Below are 23,111 nucleotides of genomic sequence, written 5' to 3' on the forward strand. Positions count from 1 at the left end.
GACGGCGTGGAAACTCCTCTCGACTTCTTCCAGCGCCGCCTTGTGCTCTTCTTCAGTAGGCTCCCGAGGCGTAACCGGCGGCCGGATTTCGGGGCCCGGTGCCTGTTCCTGGGATCTCTTTTCGCGCTCGATGGCCAGCTCCTCGGAGATAGCCGGAAACAGCGCGAGTTTGTTCGCCTTGGGTCTGCGGAAATAGCAGCCAACGGCCGCAGTGTTGTCCGAGACCAGGCTCTCGAATTCCCTCATCTGTTTCCGGGTGTTACATGCCCTCCTGTGCGACTTCTGATAGGCCTTCTGTACTCTACAAGAAGCCGGATCACGGCCGAAGAAGAAACGGTCAGTCGGCACGGCCCGCATGGTAGCACGAGCATCGCAGGAATCCGTCGAATCAGTGCACATGATGTACGCACTCGCTCAAATGACGCTTCTTCTTTGCCGGCGGGCCTTCGCTTGGCTCCGCTTGCGGCTGGCTGCGCTCGATCGATCGTCGTCCGCCCGGGTCGTGGCTCCCCTCGCGGATGGTTGCCCCAGGTCGAGAATCGGCAGTTGCAGGCGAAATCATGGCCGGGTCCTGGAGAAGAGGATCCGGCGAAGGTCATCCGGGGAGATGAACCTAGGGCCGGGCTCCGGGGCTCCGGATACTTTCCCCTACCTGTCACCAGGTGATCAAAGTAATTCCAGAATTGGACAATCCACCTTGAGCTATGTATGTAAATATGTACATACCTGCGGGATGATCACCCTCAGCCATCGCACTTCCCCATTAGGTGCATGGTCGGTACACTACATGCACCTTTGCACCATGAATTCTCCACTCGCCCCCGGGAGGAGGATGGATTCTCTTCCGCTGGCCCAGGAGGTTTCCTCTTCAGCGTGCGGTGCTAGAGCAGGAGGAATCCTCCCAAGCAAGTGGGGAGATACTTGGGGCTTCTGCCGCTTGTCGAGGAACATTCCGAGGAAGATTCATCCCCAGCAAGCAGTCAAAAGGTGTACCCGCTTAAGGAAGAGGCCTCCTTCTCGGCGATATGTTCTCGCCGATGAGGATACCTTTCCGGCAAGCACAAGGCGTTCCCGCCTGCCTGATACTTCCCCAGCGGTCCCCGGAAACATTCCCATCGCCGGGCAGCCAGCACCTGCTTGCCAAGCAGGAATTTCACAAGGTAAGCTGCATGCCGGTGAGGAATCCCTCTTGGCCGCTTGGCTCTGGAGTCTGAGGGTCAATATCAATGTATGTATGACCCAGCTGGCTAGTGGTGTTAGGCACTTCCTAAAGTGTCTTTTGTCCATCCCACTTTCAACTGTATGTATTTAGGTGTTGTTCTATTTCCAGTTAGCAAACAGATTGAGCTGGCTTTTCTTTGGCTACATTCAGGCGTGCTTTATTTTATCAAATTTTGGAGTAGTAAACGTTCATAATCAAATAGGAAGTGGGAGCCTGGGTTCTGTATGATTGACTGTGCAATGTTGACAGCTCTCGTCTTCATATCTATCTTCCGAAGATAAAACAGCACAGCTATCGAGACCACTCTAGTCTGAGAGGATAGGTCTTTGGCTGGTTCAGGCAAGAAGATTTCTGCAAAGATGCTGTTAATGTTTTCGGTGATATATCGATAGGCGGCGACTTTCTTGGTGGCTTCCTTGGTGACTTCCTCGGCGACTTCCCCTGCCTTGGACGATTTGTGGCCTACTTTGAGATGTTTTAGACTTGAAGCTAGTTTTCCAATTGAAAAACTAGACTTTTCGGGCACATTTGCGGATGCGGAGAGATCCTGAGTTGGAGGGGGGGACGTCCCGGAGTAGTCATTTATTGCCTCTCCGAGAAGTTTCAACCTTGGTTCATCGCTTATCAGGTCCCCGAGAACGTTCCAATCACCTGGGCAACAACCAGTTTTGGGCAGATCATGAAGCCGGATCAGAATTGTAATGAAGGGTCTGCTTTGTCTCCTGATGAGTATTTTGGATGACTCACGAAAATTACCATTGACACCGAGGTGAGGGTGGTAGATTTCTGAAAGTTTTTTTTTTTTGAAACAAGTTGTTAGTCCGTAGATTCCATTCAGAAAGAAAGAAAAATGTTTGTAAAACACACCCTGCGCCCATGGGATGTAGAGATGCGGGTCATGGAGTGCACCTTTCTTAATGCGGTCCACCATGTTGTCGAGTTTCACCCGGAAATCCTCGACATTGCGGTGCCTCAGTAAGAGAGTGTGAAAAGCATACATAATGGAATCAGCCAGCTTTCCATGTGGAGAGTGCTTAATGACTGTCTGGTCGAGTGCATTGCACCAGTTGAGCAGATCTCTCATAGACATGGGTTTGCCGAACAGCAGATGGTTTAACACTGTTTTCACCAGTACACCACGGCTGCAAGAAAAGTTTCTTGTGACCGATGTGAAAAGTTTTAGGTTTTCAAGTGGTGTGCAAAAAGTTTTGTGGTTTGAGTTTGGTTATGGGAAACGTTTTTGGGTGTGAAAAGTTTTGAAAAAGGTTTTCACAGTTCCAATGCGGTTATGGAAAAGTTTTGCAGTTTTCAAACGGTTATCGGAAAAGTTTCCGGTTTGGAGATGGTTTTGGGAAAGTTTCTGCTCTCCCCCAACCATTTTGAAATGTTTCAGGAAACTTATTAGTCTCCAGAAACTTCTGGCCCAAACTTTTCACCCAAACCTTTCAATCTGGTTCAAGATAAAGTTTATTGGAAAGTTATCCAGCCTGACAAAACGTTTCCGGATGGAAAAAGTTATTTGGCCGCTCCAAAAAGTTGGCCGAAACTTTCCTTGAAAATAAAAAGTTTTCAAAACCACTTAAAGTGGTTATCTGGGAAGTTTCACCTTTCTTGGAAGGTTTCCAAGAAAGTTTCCAGATATCTTTGCATATCCAGCTTTCCCACAAGGCCAACCCAACCGGGCTCTATCTTTGCATATCCAGCTTTCCCACAAGGCCAACCCGACCGGGCTCTTTTGACGTGGCAACCGGGCCCCCTGCTACCGACATTCGCAAGGTTCATTACAAGGTTTCAGAGACCCCCACCGACGCTGCTATCTACATCAGCTACAAGTTTTATGCCAACATTCAATACAATGCTGACAACACTGCGGGGTACAAAAGCATCCAGACCAACCGCCATCTTCAGCCCTTGACCATCAGCGCCGCAGACATGAACTCCTTCGACTTGGCCACCTTCAAGGCGCGGATCATTGCCTACATTCGCCAGACCAGCAAGAAATACCCCGTCGATATCATTGCAGTATACTCGGATTCCAGGTCCATCCTCACCTGGAACCATGCGTTCACCAAAGGCCTCGTCCAACATCCAGCCGCGCTCGCAATGACACCCCTCACCTGCTTTCCCACTTTCCGGTTTGAGGCGATGGACACCCACTTGGGGTGGAGAATCTGGCTTTCCCTCAAGATGGATCCCAATGTCCTTGTGACCCATCCCAATGCTGTGCTCTCGTTATTAGTAAGTCCTCCGCCTAACAATCTAACTATCCCTTGCAAGCTGCTAACGATTCCTTTGAAACTAGTGCTGCAAGGGTTTCGCCGGCTTTACTATTGAGGCGAGGCCGGAAGCGCATGACTCCGATACTAGGACCCCTACCAATCCACCCATCTGTACGCACCCAGAAGCGCCCACTCTCACCAGTTCTTCAAAAAGACGCTGTGCCGAGGTCCCATTGCCACCGAAGGACTTCACCATCTGCCAATTCCTGGCCGTGTGCAACATCACCCCCGACTCCAAAGAGTACGACAAGATCCTCCAGGTCATTACCAAGCATCAGGTAATCCACTGGACTGCGTTTGAGGATCTTCCACTCAGGAACTTCATCGATCTAGGCTTCAAGTGGGGGCCGGCTCGGTTGCTTTTGAAGGGTTCGCGCAAGGCTCGCGCAATCATTGAAGACCTCGAAAACAACAACAATTGGTGTGATTGACCCGTTTGAATTTTTCTATCTACTCCGTCCCCGATTGATCTCTTTCTCCCGGAATTACTTGTCTATCCCTCTTGCACAAAAGAAGCTGTGTCTATCTCTCCCTAGCTCTCTCCGGAAAAAATAGTTGTCTATGTCTTGTGCCTGAATTAAAAAAGAAGCTGTTGTCTATCTCTCCCTAGCTCTCTCCTGAAAAAATAGTTGTCTATGTCTTGTGCCTGAAATAAAAAAGATGCTGTTGTCTATCTCTCCCTAGCTCTCTCCTGAAAAAAAAATTCTCTATGTCTTGTGCCTGAAATAAATATGATTTGGTCTATCTGTTTCTCCCTGAAAGATGCTGTTGCATATCTCTCATATGTTGAAATATAAGAAATTTGAGTATTGAAATATACAAAATTTGAAATATATATGACTGACAATTGAAATATAATAAACTTGGCACTAAGCAAGATCACACATAATGGGTCTGTTTAAACACCTATAACCCTATTTTAATTGATATCTTGGGCTGAAACACCACCAAAACACAATAAAAGAATGTGATGACCAAAACACAATAAAAGAATGTGATGACCAAAACACAATAAAAGAATGTGATGACCTTATTCATTTGCCCTCGTTCTGCCACATATGCAGGCCTTCCTCCAGAGCCAGTTTCATCATCTCCTCAGGTATTGGTTGGACATACATATTTGAATGTTTGCGGTGCAAATATGGGGCATGATGTGATACAGCATTCAGTAGGTAGCTATTCATTGGTGTGTGATCTATATAATTGATGTGTGATCCTCCTTCTTGGCTTCCGGTGAGAGGAACAAATTTATGTCTCACATGGCATTGGGCAGCAAAGCAGTTATGTTGAACATTGATGGTGCATATAATGCGCTGGAAATAGCAAGAAATGGTTTTGTATATTATTGTGAGGTTCATATCTCTAAATTAACAAGGAAAACTTACCTGTGCTGGTACATATTGAAATTCCAACTGCTTAACAAGTATGTTCATGTTATTTTCTGGCTGAGTGCCTGTTTTTATGCATCTCTGAATTTTGGCATAGAACTGATTATTTCCCACTTCCCATATGGATTCAACACAGAAAATAATACCATGAGGACACTCTCTTTCCTGGACCTGTTACAAGGGAGGAAAATTGGGCATGAGAAGTTAGCACAAATATTTGGCAAATACAGTGATGATGTTGATTTACCAAGACAAATGTCCCATCCCGGATAATTTCTTTCTCATCCACTCTGACTGCATTCACCCTTGTGATGAGGAGGGTGGGAAAATTTCTCAAAAGAGGAACTGGAACCAGTTCTCCAGCTTTGCGTTCCCCTCTATGGCCGTGGATAGTTGGTTTGAGTTGCCCACACCCAAACCAATGTGAATTATATCCCATGGCTTTTTGGATGAACTGATTATTTTCAAAAAGTGCTCTAATTTCTGGTGAGGCTTGGAAATATCTTTGGTGTTCGTGGTTAAATAGTATTGCTCCTGATAAAAGCAACCTAATAATGTTGTAGTTGTTGAAGTTTGTGGCTATATCCCTGCTGGGGCTGAGCCGGTTGGAATGAATTGAGGCATTCCTGATCACACAATTGAAACTTTCAAATTTTTCAGTTGCAAACAAGCTTGCTGGGCCATATCTGCGGATAGATTCTGGGAGATGCAAGAGGTGATGAAATTTGGGTTTGTTGGCCCACCTCCCGTTCATGATACAGACATGATATAAGAAGAGATGAATGCGATTTTCAAGCTCCCAGATATATTGGTCCATGTCATTTATATGGGTCTGAAAAGCCATACTTGCAATCTGGTTTAATGATGTCCAGATTTCCTGCTGTTCCTCACTCATCATTGGGAACAGTACAAATGGGGTGGCCTGCAGAATGAGACGGAATTCTTTGCAAATGAGACTTTTGTAATGCTGTATCATATATTTTGGCTGAATTGGTGGTCCATTAATCCCTTCTGTATTGAAGGCCCGCCACCGGGCTTCCAGTTCTGCATGCTGCAATTCTTTCAGCTGTCCCATAAAATCCTTCCACAGGTATTTGACAACACCCAGAAGTATGACATGCAGGATTTCTATAGGAGTATCCTTGCAACCATCAAATGCTATCAAATGAGCAAAGGGGTTAATCATCCTTTTGGAAGTATCTGCCTGGATTTTGATTATTCTTAACCTTTCTTCATAATCAGAGCGTTTCAGTTCAATTAATGCAAAATTGATGCGGTCCCTGATTCCATATGCTTGATGCTTTCTTTCAAATTCCTTTTGAGTGCCCGATTGGGAGGTTTCCCATAAGTCATATGTATTGTCTATTGTTTCTTGCCATGTGCGTGGTGGTGGCATATGAGGGTGGCCAAAAAATTGTCTGAGGTATTCCATTGTGCATCTTTCCTCCCCTTGAGGGCATTGCAGTCCGCACATGCGACAGGGGTTGTTGGAGGTTCCTGGGTTTGGTGTATTGGTCACTTTGGCAGCCATGGGGGAATCTCCAACAAATGCAAGCATAACAGTCATGAACATGACTTCTTGCTTAACACTTGAATCATAAGCAATACTACCTGCTGTGGCCAATTCACTGCAAATCTATCTATCAGGTCAATCATTACAGGTTTTGTCATAAAAGTGATAGCTTACTTCAACTCTTGAACTATGGGTTCAGCAAGCTCCAGAGGGCCGGCACGATTAGATGTGCATATAAAATGGCAATTGTACTCCATGTTTGAGAGGCTTGGAGGAAGGCCACTTAGTGTAAAGCAAAATGAATTGTGCTTATTCCATCTTTTGGACTTGTTCCCAGAGGTGTCATCAGCATACAATGTGATAGGAACATGACGTATTATCCTTCCGTCAGCCTCCTTCCTCCAAGGATTGGGAACAGGGATCTTAGTTGTTCCACCACCAGTCTGACATTCTGAAAGAAGAGGAAAATCAGTTTCAAAATCAGTTTCAAGTATCAAAGTTGGCAATATTGAGTGTTAATGAAATCCCCTTGCCATATATGCAGTTATTGCATTGAGCAATAAAAGAACCACCTGATGAGGTCATAATTTGATCATATTTCAGGCGGAAATATGATACTGGGATTTCTTCAAGAAGGTGGTGGGTATATGGCAGGTCCGCTGGAACCAACATCTGTTTCACATTGATCCTGACATTGTTGTGGATTTCCACAACATTGCGATATTTAGGCCTGACACATTTGGAGTATTTCCTAACATTTCTCCTCCCTCAGTTACTATCCGATATCCTTGCTGTGATTGCTTATATAAATGACGCCATCCATATATTTAGTGAGAAGAAAATGATGATAATATATGCAATGTGATTCCCCTGCGATGATTTCTAAAAATAAAAATGATTTCTAAAAACATTGGGTGCACAACGTTTTGAGAGAATCAAAACGTTTTCCCATTTGTAATGAGCGAGCGAGAAACTTTTATGCGGGTTAAGAGGAAGTTTCTCAGAACTTCCTCTTAAACCGCAAACTTTTCCAGTTCAGTTTGCGGGTTTACAGAATGTTTCCGTAAACTTTTGTACGTTATGGAAACTTTTTCAATTGAGTTGGAAAAGTTTCCCAAAACCTTTGCAATTCTGAAAAACTTTTTCAATTGAGTTGAAAAAGTTTTCATGGTTGTCAAAAAGTTTTTCCCGCAAAGAAAAAGTTTCCCCAACCACCTCATAACCTTTTCTGGAATAGAAACCAAATGTTTACCGAATGCAAACTATTTGATAGAAGTCTTGGAAAACATCTCAACTCGGTTTCCGCCGCAAACGGGACCCGACGTCCAGTCTGAATTCTATTGAAAACTTTCTTGAGTGGTTTCAAATACCACTCAAGAAAGTTTGCTTGCAGCCGTGGTGTATAGTCTTGTGAGGGGTGAATGTTTGAGCCCTGAGCCATTGCTTATTAAAATCGGCAACTGCAGCTTCCTCTGACCAGGTGAAGATTTAGGTGCAAAGGAGAATGAGAATCAAGTAAAGTGGTGGTTAGGAAGATCCTGACAAGATTTGAACCTGGTAAGAACGCACCTGCGGAGAATCCTCTCCCTGAGGAGAATCCTCTCCAGTAATCTGTAGTGATGCCAGGAAACATTCGCAAGGCGTGCCGAACGCCTTTGTCGTCTGGGAAGAACGCACGGTCACAAAGCCAAAGTGCTGATGTGGTGGCATTGAGGGAGGCATCAATGTTGATTATGAGCTGGCTAATCAAGGCAAAAGCTAAGAAATAACGAGGAAGCCACATGATCAATGGTCAAGATTGTGGGGGTTTGCTAGTGCTTTGGGTAAGCCTTAAGGCGAGCTTTTCATCCATATCAGATAACCCGGTCCATCAACATTGTTCTCATGGGTTTCTTATGTATCATACTCATAATGTTCCTAACAATCCAAGACTTGGGACCCAAGAGGACCCAAGCCTTCTACGAGTGCAAGCTCTTGTTTTATCTTAGGCTGAAAATTGGATTATGTTACATGTATCATAGAAGAGTCTAGAAGGAATTTTAAATGGTGAATCTGTAGCTGTACCATGTTCTATGTATGTACAGCAATACCGAAAAAGCTTGCGGGTGGGCGAGGCTGAAAATCCAACAGACAAAATTTTTCGCTTCAGCCCCGCCCCCTATATTCTTCCAAATCTTCTCAACTTCCAGCCCCTTTGCACTCGACCATATCCCATATCGCCTCCCACCTCCGCCATCGGAAATGGCCCCCAACCGAATCCCCCCCGCCGGACCCAACCACTGCCCAGCCGCCGCCAGCCGCCAGCCAGGAACCAATCCAGCAGCTGCCAAAAAATTTTTTCCCCGGTGTTGCCCCCCCCCCCCCCATTTTTCCGTCCATTGCGCGTGGATAATCCACTCACGCCTGCTCTGCATCTGCACAGCCGCCGCCCAAACCGATCCAGCAGCTGCCCCCCCAAAAAGAATTGCACCAGTAAGCCCCCCCCCCTTTTTCCCTTTTTTGCACCCATCACCCGCTGGTTCAACCTCTGATGTCCGCTCTGCAATTGCCCAGCCGGGGCCAGACATCCCAGCCACCGCCCAGGAGCCCATCAAGCACCCAGCCCAAAAAAAAAAAACCATTGGTGAGCCCCCCCCTTTTTCCTTTTTTTTGCATTGATGGCCCGCCAGATCAACCACTCACGAGTTGTTGTCGCCTCCCACCTTGTCCCCTGCTCACATTATCCGCGGCCTGCCATCCCAGCGCCCAGCCCTGACCCGGCACGGTTAGAGGTACAATGACATTTGTCAAATACCTGCGGGAGGTCAAAGCCATCGTGGTGAAGCTCAGCCAGCGAGGGAATTCGCTCGCAGAGATCAACAACCTGATCGACCACAACATATCGGCCGACTTGCTCACCCGCTGGAACAACCTATACCGCTGAACCAGAGATGTCGTGAGGGATCCGGCCCTATATGACAAGCGTGGCTGCCCATTGGCCTTCACCCGTGAAGAGGCGGAGTTTGTCTTGGCCGCGCTTGAGGCCAAACCAACCCTCTACCTGGACAAAATCCAGAATCATATCCACGCGATGACCGGAACTCGACATCCAATCTCCACCATCCAAGACGAGTTGACGGCCCGCCTGCTCTTGACCAAGAAGAAGGCCCGAACAGTGGATCCCAACCAAGACGAGGCGTCTTGGATGGCATATACCGACAGGATTGGTGGGTTTCCCGTCGAGTATCTGGTGTTCATGGGTAAGTCCCTTTCATTGCGCTGATCTTTCCTTGATTGTATGGGTGGCTGATACTACCCTTGGTAAAGATGAGGCTGGCGTCTCCCTGAGGTCCCACTCCCGAGACACTGCTTGGGCGCTTTGGGGCTGGCGCACAAAAAGGATTCCAAAGCCCGTTCGCGCAAATTGGGACACGGTCATGCCTGCCGTATTGTTGGACGGCTTGATGGGCTGCATAGCCCAAGTGGGTTCAATGAGCCGCTTGGACACGGAGTATTTCATACAAGACGTGTTGGTAAGCTTCTCACCCTACCCACTGCCCTTTCCTGCGAAAATTTGCTCACTGGGTGTGATGTATCACCATCATTTCCCCTAGCTCCCCAAGATGAATCCGTTCCCCGGGTGGAAGTCAATCCTTGTGCTGGACATCGCGCGCATTCATCACGGCGGGCGGGTTCCTCAGATTTGCGCGGCGGCTGGCGTTTTGCTCCAGTACCTCCCAACCTACTCGCCGGATTTCAACCCAATAGAGAAGGTGTTCTTGGCGCTCAAGTCCCAGCTCAAACGCGCACAGATTCTGACCGGGACTTGGGCGGACGCAGAGCTGGTCAAGGCTTTCCTGCCGACTGTCGTAACGCCGGCCTTGATAAGGGGCCTCTACCGGGGCAGAGGATATTCTGAGGGCCAACATTGATGGGCCTCATGTGGTATTACTATCTTTCTCGTATCTGATGGGTTCTTATCCCTTCAGATGTGGTGCCATTTGATTGTTTTTTTTTCATGGGTTCTTATCCCTTCAGATGTGGACCCTTTTGATTGTTTTCTTTTTTTTCCTCTCTGTCTGGCTTATGTTCGCAACACAATGTAATGAGACGGTCACATCAAATTAACGAGAGGGTCACACTACTTAAGAGAGAGTGGGAAAATTGACCCAAGACCAAGAGGGTCACTACACAAGAGAGAGGGGAAAAATTGACCCAAGAGTCCGAGATTTGCTGCCCTCCAAGGGGACAGCGACCTCCTGCAAAGTCCGTGGCCGGGGCCACGGGCTAGATACGTACGGTTTTGGCAAAGTTCCCGGTTCGTGGCCCTTGCCCTGGATGCAGCTAGCGGGTTTTGGCTAAGTTCACCCCAGCACGGCCAGGAACCAGCAAACGGGTTTTCGCTAAGTTCCCGCTATTGCCCGGGGCTCAGAGCAGGCGGCATTAACGGTTGTGGCCAAGCGCAGGCGGCCACCCACACAATGGCTCAAGTTGGGTGGCATTCCACCCGGAATTCTCACGTTCATCCAGTCTGCCCCGCGGTTTGTGTGGTACAGAATGTGGGGAGGGGATGGCATCTCTCTCATTTTTGTTCAATTGTGGGTTACTCATTGCTGTCGCGGCTCTGAAAGGCCGTGAGGGGAAGCAAAAACCACAAAAAAACATTGATAACTAAATATAGAAAAATCTTACCACGGGTCTAGTACCCAATTTATTGAAGCCCGAGTGGCCCAAGTCAGATCTCCTGAGATGGTTCGACTTGGGCCCGCATAACACAACTAAGGGATGGCTCAGAGCCTGAGTTTGGTGAGCCTGGAGGAGGTGCTTCTGTCGCGGAGGGGGGGGGGGGCAATTGTGGTGTCGGTCGGGCGTTGCGGGGTACCTATATTGGTGTGAGGCAAGGCAATAGCGGGTTCTTTCGCGGAAGGGAGGGGGGCGACCAAGGGCTCGGCAGATCCTTGCAAGGCGCCTATCTTGGGCAAGTCCAGTGGGTCCTGCGGTTCCTTGGGTGCCACGGGAGGGTTATTCTTGGCCGGGGTTGGGGATATTGCGTGTGTGGGAATCAGCCAGCGCGCTTCTTTCATGAGCTGGGACGCCACGGCGGGTGGGAAGTTGAGTTGCCTGAGCTGGGTGTTGTTGGTTTCCAAGAAGAAATCCCACCTCCCAATGTGGGCCAGTTTGATCAAACCGCGTGGGAGAGGATCATCAGCCTCGAAGTTGCAGAGGTCAAGGAACTGGTTCATTGTCAATCGCCTGCCCGCCTTGTTCAGTTGGAGTTGCGTGGTTGGGGACGAATTGCTAATCCAAGAACTGAGACTGAGGGTGTTGGATTTAGGTGTGGGCACCTTTTGGGTTTGAGCAAACAGGGGAGGCGACCTGGGTTGGGCCAACTTGAGCCGGCTGATTGTGTGCGCGATGCCATCTGCTCGGCCTCGAGGGACATTTTGGGCTGGGGACCGATGAACAACTGCATCTTGGGCGTCCGGCAGTGACATGAGCTCAATTGAGCTCGTTGGACTGGGGGCCCTGGTAGCCGGGCTGACCATTTCGACTTCGTCGTCTGAGGGATCAGACTCTAGCTTGTCTGCTTGAGGGACAAGTGCAGCCTCCCGCGCAGGAGCCGCTGTGCGCATGGCCGGGGTAGGGGTAGTCTGGTGGGTTGTAATGGCAGATGCAGCCCCACCCGCAGGGATGGCGGATGGCTTGGATAGCGCTGCGGATTGTGGACCGGGTTTAGGACCTGAAGGAGCTTGGGCAGCTGGAGTCGCCACGGGGCGTGGCGGGGCGATTTGGCCTGACGGTAATTGGCGGGGAGGAGTGAAAATTTGTGCCGCTGTCCCAGGTTCCGAGATTTTAGAGAGAAGAGCAGGATGGGCAGCCAAGTGGGCCTGCTTGAGTGGCGACCCAGCAACCATTGGCGCAGATGAAGACGGACTGCCTGCGGAAACCCCCTTAGGCGTTGAAGGGGTGGAGGCCGACCTATGGACATCAAGACGTGCCGTCTGTTTTTCCGCCAACTCTGCCAACGTGGGCGCCGGCTGCGGGTCCTTGGTGAAGAGATCAGGTACCTCAGGGGGATTGTCAAAATCTACCCCCTCGAGCTTGGGGAGTAAGCATCTACTCCAACACCTCAACCCGTCCCGAGTCACACGGATAGAGGTGGCGGGATCAGCCAGATTTTTGATTTGGAGTGACTCGTCATTCCCGCCGTATTTCCCCTTCAAGTAGAGCTGCAGCTCTGCGCAAATCTGGATGCGCTCAGCCGACCGTTTGCCCTCAGTCACGTTGGCATGCAGCTGGACCAAACACAAACCAAGTCAGTCAAGGCTCACAGACCCTCACCACACAATCCCGGAGCGGCTTACATTACAGGCCAGCCAATTCGCTGTGCGTTCCAACGCCAATCGAGTATTGTTGGGCCCGTAGCCCATTTCCAAGCTATCACGCTGGGCGCATTCCTGGGAAGGCCAGCGTGTGCAATGAATAGTGGTTAGTGATGTACATGATCCAGAGGTGGGGAGGAGAAAAGAGTGAAGGAGCAGACTCACCACCTCTAGGGCCTTCGCCACCTTTGCCGGGTCCGCCATTGAGACCTTCACCAACACCTTGCGCAACGGGTTGGCGAGGCACACATCAACGAAAGCACAAAAATCATTGGGTGCTGTGATCATGGCGTTGACTCCCTTGCCGTACACCTTGTCCCTTGGGATAACCCCCTGCTACTTGAGCAGGCCTTCTTCCTTGCAAGCAAGGAGGTGCTTGCCGAGGAGGGGGATCGTCGTATCAATTGCCGCGATGCAGTTTGTCTTGAAATTGGGCCAGGTGGTGTGCTGGAGGATTGTCTTCAGCACTGCCTTGCCCTTTGGAATGACCCGCTCCCAAATCTTGGTAGTTGAGGCAATGGGGGCGGTTGGATTGGCCAGAGCTAGCTGGCCAGAAGGGGTTTGGATGTACACATGATGCTCCACGGTGATTGCCCGGGTAGCTGGGGTGGAGGGTGGCTCGCGGCCGGGTTGATGGGGAGCGCCAGGAGCCGCTGGGACGGGTCGACCCCCATTGGGCGCGGGCGCGGTTTGTTCAGTGGAATTCTCTGCCGCCGCTGGGTCGCCATCCTCGAAGAACAACCGGCAGGCCTGCGCCTGAGAGTCAGGCAGCTGACTCGGCAGCAGATATGACTCTTGCGGCTCGCCATGCACATTGGCGAACGGCAGCGGGTCCACTCGGCGGGTGACACTGAATTGGTTGTTGGATGATGGAATTGACATTGTCTGGGGGTACAATTTGTGTCAGCAACGGTTTGCGGGGTGGGGTGGGGAGGATAAAAAACTACACTCACAATAATCAGGCAGCGGCTACAAAATTGGGCTGGGGACAAGGAGGGGGCAAACAACCACTGGTCAGTGGTTGATGCGGCAGTCAAAGGATGCAAAAAAGGCGGCTCACCGTTGAATTTTTTTGGGGGACCGGGGGGGGGGGGGTGCTGGATGGGATTCTGGGTGGTGGCTGGGATGTCTTGCAGCGGCTGGGCAGTTGCAGAGCAGACGTGAGTGATTGAGATCAATCATGGATGCGGAAAAAGGGGGCCAAATCATGGTGAAAAAAAAAATGGGCGGCTGCTGGATTGGTTCCTGGCTGGCGGCTGGGGGCAGCTGGGCAGTGGTTGGGTCCGGCGGGGGGAATTTGGTTGGGGGCCATTTCCAATGGCGGAGGTGGGGGGCAATATGGGATATGGTTGAGTGCAAAGAGGTTGGAAGATGGGAAGATTTGGAAGAATACAGGGGGCGGGGCTGAAGCGAAAAATTTTGTCTGTCGGATTTTCAGCCTCGCCCACCCGCAAGCTTTTTTGGTATTGCTGTACGTTTCAGTTACCAAAACCTGAAGGGGGGGAGTCGGGAAGAAGTTGTGGATGCTCCAGAATTTTGGGAAGTTTTCCTTTGTACCAGGTTTTATGTTGACTGAACAGGTGGCCTGCCTTGTTCTACCTTGTCCGGACTTCGAATGACTTCTTTTGTACCATGCCCTAGAGAGCCCTAGAGTGATTCACTTTTTGGTGGGTCGTGGATGAAACCTGTTTGATAACGCGCTTCGGCCCCTCAGAAAAAGGAATGGACTTTATACTATGCCCACGCATCTTGCCCTATCTTGCCGTTTCGAGCGTTGAGTTTCGTATATTTTATTTGTCTATGCATTGGGGTGTTTACTAGTGAAACACTTCGATCAAAGCTGATGGTGCTCACTATGCAGGTCTCTGTGGCCCGTGGGTCTCCAATGGACACAGCAGAATGTTTAGAGTGTTTTTTTTATGTGACCTGTGATTCCAATCGTTGCCATTTATGATGGCTCGATGGCGATGCCGATAACAAGCCTGAGCCCCCGCGACTGCGGGCGTGTCATCTCGCGAAGCGAGCCTCCGACAGTGGCGTCTCGGGACTCGCGGCAGCTCAAACTTACCAAAGCCTCAAGTGCGAAACGAATAAACCGGGCAACGGCCGCCAAACACGTTGATGACTTAGAAATGCTGGAAAAGGGAGCGGAGAAGCTGGGCGGAGATGAAGATAGGCGAGATGCCAGCGCCCAGCTGGGAGAGAATAAGAATATCATTGCATACAATCAATCCTCCCGCTGATTTCGGAGAGGCCCTCGATCTTCCTTTTAGTCGTAAGCCCCGCGTGCACCTGCACGTCTCACCCCACTCGCGGGCTTGGTCACGCCCGAGATCAGCTGCTCCGGGAAATGGCCCGTTTTGGCACAGGAGCCTCTGGGCTCGTGCGTTCTCTTCTGCCTCAGAAGGTGTTTTTTGTTTTTAAAAAAAGAAGGGAAGAAAATTCGCTTGTCCGTGTGGGAGTTGTTGATGACAGAGTTGGAAACAAATCAGCATCGGATAGATTGGGCGAAGCTACGATATGATGTCAGTGGTGAAGAGGGGGAGGAGGGGCATTCAGCTTTATTTCGATTGAGAGGCTGTTCTTGAGGTGTCTTCCTGGCTTGCTGCTGACCGGGGGCTGTATGCACATGGCCAAGCGCGTAGAATTGCCAAGCGCGTAGAATTGCCAAGCGCGTGGAATTGCCAAGCGCGTAGAATTGCCATGCTTGGTAGCGGGCCAGCGGCCAAGCAGCCATGCGCGAACTCGCGAGCCCAGAAGATGATGACGCAGACGGTGTCAGTCTGGCGGGAACTGGATGGCCTGCTTGATGTCGGGGAAGACGAATTTTCCGTGGGCGACGCGGTGGCCGTCGGCCTCCAAGCCGAGCTTGCCGGGCGACTTGAACGTCGGAAGGACGATCCCGAAGGCCCGAGCCGGCCCGCCATCCGCGTTCAAGGCTTTTTTCTGCTTAAGCACGGTTTGCTCATGAGTCGCAATAGTCCTAAGTTTCTTGAGTAATGCAAAGGTATCTTTCAAAATAGCTTCTTCAGTTACAATCGAATCCATCAGTTTTGGATTAACGCTTGTGATTCGGCTAATTATGCAAGGAGCGAAGCACTCATTATCAATGTCAAAATCAATCGTTTTGAATTCACCAAGACAGTCCAAACAGCAATCAACAAATTCAAGTAGACTAGAATTGTATCAAATCGTGTCCCATGCGCCCCAAATTTTACAAATCAAATAAATATTTTTAGTGGCATATTTATTTTTGAGTGAAGTCCAAATATGATGAGGAGTAAGATTCAAAGTAAGCTTGAAGACTGAATTACAAATGCTATCATCGACTGTCGCGGATAAATGTGATAAAGCACAAGAATTTTTTGCCTTCACAACTTCAGTAAGCGGTAATGGTTGTGGCTCAAGGCATACTTGAAGAAGTTGTCTAGCGTCAAGAAAGAACTGCATTTTTGATTCCCAGAGCAAATAGTTATTGCCTTTAAGAATAGGCGTCAATGAAAGACCTCAATTGTTCATGGCTTCTTTGCGGGAAAAGTTCTCCATAATGATAGCCAAACAATATCTGCCTTTTTGTAAGTCCAAAAAACAGATTGACTTGTGATCGCCAATGAGAGTCCTTGAGACTGTAAATCTGTAAGATTTTGGATAACTTAAAGGTGAATTACTTGCAAGTTATAATTTCTAAATACAATATTGTTGATACTGAAAGAAAGAAATTTTGTACCTTAAAGGCAGATATTTTCTGCTTAATGATCCCACTTTCTTAAATCCACAAACTCCTAGACCTCTGGATCTAAGTTTTGGGGTGTTTTTTTTATACAAAGTTACCACAAAAAATAGTGCACACAACAGTTAAACAAAGGCACAAGTTGAAAATCTCCAAAGGCCCAAAGGCCCTATGGATGACCCTCCAGCTGTACCGTAGCAACAAGCAAAAGTGGGCCGGTTGTTAAAAGTGTCCAGGGAGGGCCTAACCAAGCAGTTAGGGGGCTCTCAGGGAGGGGGTAGGACAAAAACAGATCCCCTGGGGGGACAAATTGCTGTGCCCCATCCTCCTTTAAATACACACAGTTGATGCTTGCCACTTCCACTCACCACTTGCCGCTGAAAACATACCACCCTGATTGTTGCTGTCCGCCACCACTATCCGCCACCGCCCCGTCACAATCCTCACCCTGCACCGCTCAGTGATCATCACAACCAACTTAGTTTTGCCTACAGCCACCGCCAGTTTGTCTACCCTTAGGCTCAACACAACACCACTCACGCTGAAAGGTACCATTGACTCTGCCTTGGCTGTAACTCCCCTACCCAACAGTGTTAGCCCGCGGCCCCCCTGTTCAAATGATTTCAGCACACGCAATGCTGGCCTCACCCTCCCCTGCACACGTCCGCCGTACATTCTCCACTGTTGGCCCTAAGTCTCCCCTTGCAACTAGGCTGATCCACTGAGCATTCCACCATATCATTTTCTCCACTTTCCGCCACAGTTGCCCAACTATCCCGCGATATTTCACCAGGCCAGTTCCCTCCAGAATTATCAACTTCGGCTGAGAAAGAAGATCCGCGTTACTGATCAGAGTCTGCATCAACGACGGTCGCTTTTGAGAAATACAAGCTATAATTGTGCAGCTCAGTATGGTTGCCGGTATGTCCAAGCCCATCGCGGCAAATTCAGCTAGCGTCTCTTCGAGTTTGGTGACATAGGAGTTGATGCCTTCATGATACTGAATGTCCTCCCACTTTCGCCAAACGTGATAGATAGCAAGTACCGAGGAGGAGGCGTACTCTCCCTTGAGCTCTTTCCAGATTGCAAAAGCATCTTTCTCGTTCTTGTCCGTGATCACATGATTATAGATGTGATCTTCGATGTGTTGTCCCAGGATAGCGGCTGCTCGAATATACTGCAGTTTAACTTCCTCTGACGGGTTCGGAGGTAATGGTTCTTTGATGCACTTGGTGAGACTTTTTACCGCTACAGTGCCCCCCACAACTTCTCAACTACCCCACACCTGCAAAAAAAATTTGAACTTTGAACAATGTGTTCAAAGTCACCAGACATGTATCACATGTAAACTATACATTTTTGAGCCCTACAGACGTAGGAGAACTCAAAAATATAACTTTGAAGTCTGTGCAATGCCTCAAAAAAAAGTTTCATTTTTTTCAGATGCAAAATTTGGAACAGCTGGTTTTAAGACCATAGTATGTGGTTACAGACATGTACTATGGACTTATAGAATATTTATTATGTATTTAGAGACCAAAGTATCTATGTACATACATACTACAGGTGTAGGTATTTATGCAAATATGCACCTCCTTAGTTATTGATGATTGCCATATCCATCAGTACACTCTTTGGAATGTGGCAATGTGAAGAATATTTCTTCATTGCTCTCTTGGCAGCGAGTCCAGTGAAATTTCAATGAATTTGGACTATTATCATGCATGTTACCAGGTCTGGTTGGTGAAATGTGACATTTGCATCAAAAAATGGGCCAAAAAGAGCCCAGCATCAGCCCACTTTTAAAATAATTTTTGGAAAAAAAATCTCCAAAATTTGGAACTCCCCTGTAGGGGTAGTTGAGAAGTCATGGGGGGCACTGTAAGTAAGTTTTAACTTTGCGCTGCCAGATGGGGAAGTTCTTGCCGGTAAAGTTTGGACATTTGAAGGTGTCCCTGTCGTCGCTAACGGGAGCAGAGACTGCAGCTGGAGCTGCTGGTGCAGGATTGCTACAAGATCCGCCGGCCATTTCGATCCACTCTTAGTTTGCGAAAATGCTGATGAGATCGACTGATTCGGCTGTTGAGACTGTAAATCTGTGAGAATTCACAAGACTAAGAGTGTTATATTTCTTGTGTGAGTATGCAATCTAATCTGACATGTTCAGAGATGTAGATAGAAAAAGAGAAACGGTCATGTACCTAAGAGTGGATACAAGACCGGCTATTTATAATGATAAAATAAAGAAATGAAAACACTGCAATGCAGGTTAGGACACGAGTTTGTGCTGAGAGAACTGAAGGTTCTATCGGAGCGACTGATATCAGTATCAGCGCCTAACCTCAATCATAGTCGAGCTAAGGAGTAAGATGTTTCTTACTTGGGCTCAATGGAGCGTAATCCTCACGGACTCCAAATCTGAGCTGCTAAGGAATCAAAGCAGCTGTTGTCCAACGCATAGGTGACGAGCAGTCAGTCTCCTGATTCTCTTAGCTTAACTTTAGCTTCTGCAACGATCAACTCACCTCCTGTGGAGGGGTCCGATATACGTTTGTTGAGGCTGGAACCCGTTGGGTCTGAGGTGGTGTCGGTTGCAAGCTTGCTGCTGTTCATACATGTAGTAATGATCAGTCATCTGCGCTTTCCTAGCTGTGGCTGACCTTATACGAGCGTGACTTACCTAATTAAGGGTCCGCTTCGCTTTGGTCGCTTAGGCACTTTGTCTGGTGTTGACGTGGCTATGAAGAGGAACAGAGTTTCAGCATGCGCATCAACTTTCTGTCTTGGAGCCACATGCATATGCATGGACCTAGAAACTCACCATCGCCCCTGGCGGGGTTAGGGTTTCGTTCCTTGCGCTTCCTGCGCTCTGGGGACAAGCCCGAGTCTTGACAGGTTCTTGACAATCTCAGCTTTGAGATCTGCACGAGAGAGGGGGTCAGGTGTTTTGGATTCGGGCCATGGATGCTCGTGTACACCTCGATGTCGGAGAAACACCCAGCCAGAGGGGACATGAAAATCAAATCATGTGGCTGTCTTGTTGCAAGAAACCCAGAGGACTTTTCCTGGGCATCGTCCGGCGGCTCCCGGGCACTTTGGCTCCCTAAACGCAGAAATGATAATAAGAAGAGCATCAGAAGAGAGCCCAATGCAACTGAGGAACTGACAAAACCAGAAAACTTGCCTATCGATGTACTCCTGAATGCCGCCTCTGGCAGTCGGGGGTGAGCCAACCCACTGACAAGTGTCCACATCGCAAACCAGGGCCCTGAGGCAGTAGGTCCTTTGAACTTTCCAGACCCCCTTGGCTCGCTTCTCCACTCCGGTGGTTTTTGTAAATCCGACATGTCCAAAGTTGACTACTATCTGATTGGCTTCTTTGACAAATGTTGTAGCACCATTTGGGTAGAGGGGGTAGTTTTGACGGTCCAAAGTACATCCGTGATCTATAAATGTACGGAAACTTGTAAAATCGAGGGGCAACTCCCACTTGGTAAATACACTGGATGGATTTGAGAGGACTAGGTCTGATGGGTTGTTGGAGAGGGGTATGCTGGATGGGTTGGAACCTGGCGGGTCTTGATCTGATGAGGGAGAGTCAGACATTGTCAGACACAATGTGGGACCAGAAGGGAAGAAAATGCGACACAGGAGAGGGAATGAGTTCTTATGGGATGGATCAAACAGGCTGATATTGTTGGCACCGACCAAGATTCATCCTCATCTCCTTGATACGTGCCCAGTACAACGCCAAACATGCCGTGAACCGTGATTTTGATATGTACAATGTAAATTGTGTAAATTGTGCTTGTATTTGTAATGGGCAGCCACAGAAACTGTATTTTTGCAAGCCCTGTAATCACTTATTTGCCTGTACCATAGTAAAATTCAACCTGCATCCCCCCGATTGGGAGAATTAAGCAGTACACCTGACCACCCCGTAAACTTGGTGGTGTAATACTGTAGCTGGAACCCTGAGGATAGTATAATACACGGGGTGTTTCACATGGCATACCTTTTCAAGGTCTCAAATTTGCGCCAAAACTTGTAAAACTACACATAACCCCTGTTTTTGTGGAATTTTATGTGGCACAACTTTTACAGGGCCTTGTACCCCGTAAAAGGCACTTGTTAAAAATCTATGTCCCCCTATTGTATTCATGATGCGCGCGGGCCAACAGCATTTCGACACACAGCACACAAATCTTTTGTTTGATCGTTAGCAGGTCCTTGACATTCCGACGCACACTACGCGGTTCTTTTGTTCCTTTTCAAAGGCATTCAATTCCGGCCATCAACATACAATGAACAAATGGCAAGAATCCACCGATCAAATCACCCTCATCTCCGGTTTCTATACCTGATATGCTTACTACCATAAATGGCTCCAACCCCTGATGTGCTTTTCTAAAACAGACAACCCAACGATTTGAATGCACAATTGCTAGCGCCACACAACAAAATCAGCCTAACTCCTCGTCGCAAAAGTCGTAGCTTTCATCAAGGCGCTTTTCAAAAGCAAATCCTGCTTTGTCAAAAGCACATCAGCAACCACATCAATAACTATTTCTGGTCGCTTGTGAGTATCCATTCCGCTTCTCAATTCATCCTCATTTCCATACCCGTATTGAATCCCGTTTTTGGAACCCAAAATTCCTCCACACCCCGTATACTGTGTTGCTAACATTTCCATAACCGGTACCAAGGAACTGATGCATTATACACTTTTGCTGAGTATTGATCAACAGTATTTCATGGTTTAACTCCAGATGCTTGAATTATCCCACCAGTTCACTGTCTCTGCGTCCGGCACCTAGGTCAATCAACTAGCACTGCTTTTGAGCGCATTCTTTAGCCTGTGGCCTTGAGTTACCTTCTCAACCCAGTTTGGGGCAGTTCCTGTAAGTTTAACCAGTACAGTTGTTGCGATTGAGTTGCCTGTGTCGGGATTAAATTGCATTGCTGCTGCGCATAGCTCCATACGCGGAATCTATTGTTCTGTTGGGTAAGCATTGCAAGACCGGGCCCGCCAACCGGAATCAACTCCAGGTCATTGATTAGTTCTTCTACACGGTATGCCATGGCCTTAATCTGTTGTCTATGACCAGCCAATGCCTTCAAAATTGTCAAATCCAGGGAACTTGGATGACCATGAGTGCATGATACGGTTATACTGCAATCAACAATTATGGTGTTCAAAGTTGGTTTGCATAATTTTATGCATGCATAAATCATAAAATCATAAAAATATTTTGGTGAGGAAGTTTTGTATTACATAATCAGACAGTCATATCTCCTGCAAAAAAGGCTTTATGATTTCATGATTTATGCATGCATGAAATTATGCAAACCAACTTTGAACACCATAAATTTGATACATACATGAAGAGAGGACCCCCCGTCAGTTCATTTGAACCACCCACATTTCAAAAACCTGTCACCTACATATTTCAATTGGGCCTAAAAATTCCTATTAGAAATACTGTGTTCTCAATTCCAACTGCCCGCCACACTACAAATGTTTTGCACTCACAAGTTCCAATGTTATTTTTTCCTCAATTTGATCCTGGCGTAGTTGCAAAAATAGCTTCACACAACACTGAACAATCCATTTTAGAGCATTTCCGAGGTCAAATTCCCCAACACCTTGGGCCGTGCAACAACTGATGCCTCAAATGTGGAGCACTCCACTGGGCAGTAGAGGGGAATGTTGCTGCACTTGAAGTCCACAAGCCAAGTTTCCAAGCTGTTACCAGATGGGTGCCTTGATTCCAACCATACTGCCTTTTATCCCAAAATGCTGAAACAGCTTTTGGTCAACACTGACTCAAGTATGAACAGGGAATTATGATCTCACAACATGTTCAAGTAGGTTCACATTCTAATCCTTTTCTTCTCCAGTCTCCTGCGGTTTCCAGAAGCACATCCGCGCATACAAAAATGCATTATAACTCACGTCTTTAGGAGCAGAACAGGATAAATCAATACAAGGACACTTTGGTGGGTTCACTACAATGCCTATTTCTGTTTCAGTGTTGTCATTTCTGTGCCTGGGCCGGTATATTGGTTATTATGCAAGTAAATATGTATCAGTTGATTCAGTTGGGTTGGGCCTATGTTCCCGCGGCGGAGCCGCGATTTCCCTAGTGCATGCATAAAATTATGCAAACCAACTTTGAACACCATAAATCAATGAGTTTAGGATTCAGTGGTGCGTTGAGTGATGATGAAGAACAATTCTCAATTCAATGAGAAGATGAAGATGATCAGTTATGATCACTCCTGACCATGTAGAATCATTGACTCACCTTGAGTTCAAAGATCTACAGTCTTTCTCATCCAATATAAAATTGATCATCATTAGGGTTGACAATTGGGCGGGGTGTCCAACAGGCCGCCCAAACCCGGCCGGGTTTGGGCCGGGCGGGGACAGTGCTTTTGTGGAAATATTGAGCTTTGGCCCGGCCTGTTAAAGTTGCTAAACGGTGCGGGTTGGCGCAGGCTGCCCGTGGGCTTTGCCTTGCTCATCTGGTGCGGCCAGAAGCTCAAATGATAAGTGTGCCATGCCAGAAGCCAAGACCCGGTCACAGGACCTGTGAGAAAATCTCCCTTTTCTG

At 48.1% G+C, this 23,111-nt stretch overlaps 1 protein-coding gene across 1 annotated transcript in view; it reads right to left on the minus strand.

Annotated features, from left to right (window-relative positions):
* Nucleotides 1-1,379: 1,379 nt before the first annotated feature.
* The window catches only part of PtA15_6A495 (uncharacterized protein), a gene marked incomplete at both ends in the record, with an annotated part of 35,495 nt that continues 13,763 nt past the window's right edge, over nucleotides 1,380-23,111 (minus strand). Inside the window, 3 exons of the mRNA XM_053170206.1 lie at nucleotides 1,380-1,873; nucleotides 1,970-2,008; nucleotides 2,090-2,341. Coding sequence (XP_053021421.1) covers nucleotides 1,380-1,873; nucleotides 1,970-2,008; nucleotides 2,090-2,341 — 785 coding nt within the window. The remainder of the gene's footprint in view (nucleotides 1,874-1,969; nucleotides 2,009-2,089; nucleotides 2,342-23,111) is intronic.

The sequence above is a fragment of the Puccinia triticina genome, chromosome 6A, assembly GCF_026914185.1.
Source record: "Puccinia triticina chromosome 6A, complete sequence".
NCBI classification, from domain to species: Eukaryota; Fungi; Basidiomycota; class Pucciniomycetes; order Pucciniales; family Pucciniaceae; genus Puccinia; species Puccinia triticina.